At 36.4% G+C, this 5,765-nt stretch overlaps 1 protein-coding gene across 1 annotated transcript in view; it reads left to right on the top strand.

Annotated features, from left to right (window-relative positions):
• The window catches only part of LOC103520206 (transmembrane protein 165-like), a 27,837-nt gene that overhangs the window by 1,099 nt on the left and 20,973 nt on the right, over positions 1-5,765 (top strand). The window contains exon 3 of the mRNA XM_026831422.1: positions 1,121-1,191. Coding sequence (XP_026687223.1) covers positions 1,121-1,191 — 71 coding nt within the window. The remainder of the gene's footprint in view (positions 1-1,120; positions 1,192-5,765) is intronic.

Raw genomic sequence — 5,765 nt, 5'->3', positions numbered from 1 at the left:
GCGATTATGTTCGCGGATTTCGCGATTATTTTCGCGGATTTCGCGATTATGTTCGCGGATTTGGTGATTTTTTTCGCGGATTTCGCGATTATGTTCGCGGATTTGGTGATTTTTTTCGCGGATTTCGCGATTATGTTCGCGGATTTGGTGATTTTTTTCGCGGATTTCGCGATTATGTTCGCGGATTTGGTGATTTTTTTCGCGGATTTCGCGATTATGTTCGCGGATTTGGTGATTTTTTTCGCGGATTTCGCGATTATGTTCGCGGATTTGGTGATTTTTTTCGCGGATTTCGCGATTATGTTCGCGGATTTGGTGATTTTTTTCGCGGATTTCGCGATTATGTTCGCGGATTTGGTGATTTTTTTCGCGGATTTCGCGATTATGTTCGCGGATTTGGTGATTTTTTTCGCGGATTTCGCGATTATGTTCGCGGATTTCGTGATTATGTTCGCGGATTTCGCGATTATGTTCGCGGATTTGGCGATTTTGTTCGCGGATTTGGCGATTATGGTCGGGATTTGGCGATTTAGTTCGCGGATTTTGCGATTATGTTCGCGGATTTGGCAATTATGTTCGCGGATTCGCGTGCCGAATCGACATTTTGGATATTTGGCAAGCCTAGATAAGGAAAGTAAAAAGGCATGTCAAATTATCAGTATTGTGGAACGCAAGTTTCACATTGCACGAAATGTGTCCACTGCATCTTATGGTCAATTTTTATAAATACCTTTCAAGCCTTTGCATTTGCAAAATTCTCAAAGAGAGTAGATGAGGAAGGTGCATTTGTCCACAAAATGGAAAATTAAGTAGGTAGGTACGAATAGTCACTTTTAACAACTTAGGTCATCTCATGACAGGGGTTTTCACCCACCATTTGGCAATAAGCTACCTGACCTGAGTGGAGCTGGGAACCCAGCTGAGCAGTATGTAAATCATCAGATATGGTCACCATCCAGGTACTAACCATCAGCAAAATTGCTTAACTTCAGTGATCCTTAGGGAACTGGTGCATTCAACGTACTGGGTACTGGTATGAAAATTCAAGTCTGATGCAACCATACCTGTCAGCAGTTTGACCAACTTTCTAGTGATGGGAACTCGGGTCTTTTGTTTGCAGGATTCTCCGTTGATTTTGACAGTGTTCTCCTGTGGCTGAAGAACCTGATTCTTGAGATACCCAGGATGATGGTAAGATTTCCAACAGGAAGACAAGACTGTAGGTAGGTACTTACCAATAATTGAGCATTCTTATTGCAGATTCCAGAGAGAACAAAATAGTCAAACAAGATGGGGTTTTTTTGACATAGGAATTAAAACAAGAGTAAAAACTTCAGAACGATTGAAAACTTTGGGGTCTAGGTTGCGTTAACATAAAGGTTTGATTTAACGTAACAACAGCAGACAAAAGAAAGTAGAGAGCACAAACTGAGAAATAAAAGAAAAGTAAGAAAACCAGTTTCCAAATTTTCCCCTTTTCCGAGTTTTCCTGATTTCCTTTTCAAAAATTTTCTGTTTTTCTATCAACGAGCACAAAAATATTTTTTGAAATGCGCTGTTGCCAAGCGTACTTTTTCATCGGATTTTTCCAGGCACAGATTTTGGCAGGACAAAAATTGTTTAATTGTTTAGCCTTTTAAAAAAATATTATTTGCTTTTCTTTCGAAAATAATTTTAATTTTTGTTTTTTTTTTTTTTAAATCAAGTAGATAAAACAAAATTATCTGAATAAATACCTATTTTATCTAATAGTTAAATTTAGCATCGCGATCTAGAGAAATTTTATTCAAAGAAAAATTACAGCTCAATGAGCACACCTGCCATATTCAAGAGCCTTGTCTGATAATGTTATCAGCTGATGTTTGTTGACGAAAAAAGTACAAAACAGGGAAAAGTTTCAAATTTCAAATTTTCAAAAGGAAAATTAGAAAAGTTGGAAATATGTCGTGGAGATAGGAGTTCGTGTTTTCTCTATTTGATTGCTGGTTGGAAAGCTTTTTTAATGGATTAAAATCATTGACCACATTTTATTTTGCATCCTCACCTTCCCCCAACTTAACCCGAGACCTCCACCTCATCAACTTTGGGGTATCCTGTGAACCTATCTCAAACAGAACCTCCTGACAGGATTAACACTGACCTTAAATCCATTCTTATCAGAATTCGAAGGTGCTCTTCAAGTTTCTTGTATGAAATCAGTCGAACAAAGTGCAAAAAATCGTTTGAAGGCAATAGAAACTGTGCTTTAACTTTACAAAAGTTCTGGTGAAAAAATAAATCTACCACCCAAATATCTTGAGGAAAAAAAAAAAAAAAAAAAAAAAAAAAAAAATTGGGACACACCCCCACCCAACTGCTGACTGAGACCAAAATAAATCCTGTAGGATAAGTATGGTGTTGTAGATTATAGCCTAATAGCCTATGTAAGTACATACTGAATATTGAGCGAATTAAAATAATATAAGCAAGTACATCATCACGGAGACAAAACTTGGAATGTGTAATGTAAAATAACACCCTCCCTTTTATGAATGAGCCTTTGAAGTTTGAATTATTTGACTTGCATGCCACAAAAGTAATAAAAGTAAGTAGGTACTCCAATCTAATCTTTCAATAATTTGTACCTAACTACCTACCTACCTACTTTTTTTTTTAAAAAAAAAAAAAACGACTTTCTTCGTTAAAAAAGTACCCCTATGAGTGGATATGACGTAGGTACCAAATTTTATCTGCTCGTTAGTTGAACATCTGGCGAAAATTTGATGAATGTTAACTGTCTGTCGGCACATGTCAGTGGTTTTGTAAGTACATACTCGTTCGTTCCATTTTAATTGACAGGTCGGTTAAGTACCTATACTTAAGTTATAATATACAGGTTGTAAGTTCCATTACTTCATATACAGGTTGTAAGTTCCATTACTTAATATACAGGTTGTAAGTAACTATACCTCAGTACAATATACAGCTTGTAAGTACCTATACCTCAGTAAGTATAATACAGGTTGTATGGGTTACTGCAAATGTACTGCATTGATTCACGTGTAATGGCACGTAATGTGACATGGATTTTATCACAGTTTATCACAGCCATGTGACATGTACTGTTTAGACCAGCGTTTCCCAAACTTTTCTACGCTGCCCCTTTTTTTACTTTCTTTTCAGTTGTGAAGGCTCCGTGGCCTCTTTACTATATTTCGTGTGACTCAACTTTACATAGGGTGTTTCCAAAACCATTAACCAGATCTTTTACCGTGTAATATTTTGTTTACGGCGTAAAAGATCGGGCTCATTTTTCTGCACACACTTTCGAAACACCCACTATACTTACATGTGTGTCATCAAAACAATTCATGTCACACAAGTTTTTGCTGTTGATAGTGGCGTAATAATTGACGTACCGACATGTTGTCAAACCTTGTACACATAGGGTACCCTATGAACACAGGCATGCACTCCAGGGGACAAAGCAATAAATACAGGGTTTGTCTCAAAAGCTATAGGTATATTTTCCTTTCCGTAACTGAGACGATCTACGAAGTTGAACCACTAGGTGGCGTGGTAACGCCTATAAACCATTGAAAATCCAAGATGGCCGACCATCGAAAAACTATCACTTGCAATTTAAATATTTAAAATGTTGGTCAACAATCTGAAATACCTTCAAGTACATTGTGCTGTGTTGCTTGTGATATGTTTGACTGTTTCGGCAGAAATAGAACCCATTGAAGATGAAGGAACTCTTAAACCACCCAAGTTGCTTCAAAATGTCTACAAATCAGATGTCGTAAGTCCTTTTTTAATTTATTTACTTTTAAAAGGCTTGACAGGGGGAAGTGTAAAGGTGGGTTTACACACTCAAGGCAGTTTGCACAAGTGAATCAAAGCATGCAAATGCAGGCTTTAAGTTTGCACAAGCTAATAATACATTTTCTAGGTTCCTCTCACAGTTTTGTGCAAACCTAACAAACCAGCATTCACAAGCCAGTTTGTGCAAATTGCTTGAGTGTGTAAACATCAAAGGATCCTACTGAAATTGAAGAGAGAAGACAGCCAGAACTGAGAACAAACTGTGTTTGCTCGGGAATAAATTTGCCCTGGGTGGAAAAAAAAAAAAGATAAAAATATGGAGAAGAAAAGAATCAGTTTGATCTCTTTAGCCTGGTGAATGGTGGGGTTTGTTCTTATCTCCTTAATTGCCAGAGATTATCAGGTAATGGACTTATTTCATATTTGTTTTTACTCAATCCCGGAGATCTCTTGAAGGTTTCAGTATAATCCATCAATTTATGGACTGGGCTAAATTCCTGAATGCTTATAAACTTTGCACTGTGTTTGTTTGAAGTGAAAAGTGTGAAGTTTTTTCATGGACTTCAATTCAGGTGCCCTTCTGTCTATTTATCCTCCTCAATTTCATATTAATATTCAGGTAAGTGGTGTACATATTGTCACAGCATATTGTCACCTAAGTAAATCCATTTTTTTTCCTTTTAATTTCAAGTTTTTTTGCTATCTGAAAGTGTTTGTTATTCTACACTTTGTGACAAAGTGGTTTTCAGAATGCTCCAAATTTTTGTCACATAATTACTGCCGCCTATATTTCAGGAATACTTTAGATACTTACCCGTTATTCATGATCTGGTTTTCAGTGAGATACTCTCCGGTTCCAACATCAGTATAGAAGATATATTCACCAAACTTATTTCTATGTTCAACACCTATCAGCTTGACGAATTCTCCAAGCATTTCATACTGATCTGTAAACAAAATATCTCGAGAACGGTAAGAGCTAGAGACTTGAAATTTGGTATGTAGCTGTCAAATGTGACAAGGAATATTTTTTTTTGCAAAGTTTCATCAATTCCCTCTGAAATTGAACTATAGGAGGCATAATCTGGAATGACAATCATAGATGATGTGTTGATAACAACAGAAGTGGAACAGAAAATTGTCCCAGACAAAAACAGTTGACTGGGGTGTCTAATTAATTGCACCTTTGTGTGAAAGTAGGTAATTCAAAAGTCCATCTAAGTACTATTTTGTTCAGGTTTTGCAAGTCATTAGGTTGTCAACGCAGAATTTTTTTTACTGACTTAACAGACATAATTAAGTACCTACATGAGTACCTGCCTAGTTACCAGTATGTTTTAAAATAAAGGCACAAGTTAAAATACCTAGCTAAGTAGTGTGCTGTAGAAAACAATAAAATAAATAATAAGTTGGTACCTACAAATTGTACCCTGAATAAAATTACAACCTTTTTCGCCCCTCTCCTAAAAGACATAGCTACCTACTACCTGTGTCTAGAATGGTGTAAAGCCAACCCATAAATAGATTACTTAATGATAAACTCATTCCTAAGTGGAGTCTAATATATTTAAGTAATTCAAGTTTAGTGAAAGTTCAAGTTTTAGGCTTATTTCGAAAGATGAATTCGTTCACTATGAGTGATGGCAATGGAGTAAGCAACATTACCAGCTTGAGTTTCTGGGACTCGATGATACAATATATGCAGCATGTGGATTGGCTACACACTGAAGTAAGTTCTCAGGACCTACCTACCTAGTTCCCAGAGAAAATGCTCACTTAGATAGGTACTATACTTAAGTAAGTACTTAGGTACTTCCAAGTAGGGAAAGACAAGGTTAAAGCGTCTAATTGAAAAAAAAAAGCCAAGAAAAAGTTCAATTTTACTCTCTCGATTTACTTGTAAGTAACTACTCAATTGTCCTTACAGCCTGAAAAAAAAAAAAAAAAAAAAAAACGGC

Source organism: Diaphorina citri, unplaced genomic scaffold (genome assembly GCF_000475195.1).
Source record: "Diaphorina citri unplaced genomic scaffold, Diaci psyllid genome assembly version 1.1 scaffold3323, whole genome shotgun sequence".
Classification (NCBI taxonomy): Eukaryota; Metazoa; Arthropoda; class Insecta; order Hemiptera; family Psyllidae; genus Diaphorina; species Diaphorina citri.
This window is presented reverse-complemented; position numbering and strand designations above follow the sequence as displayed.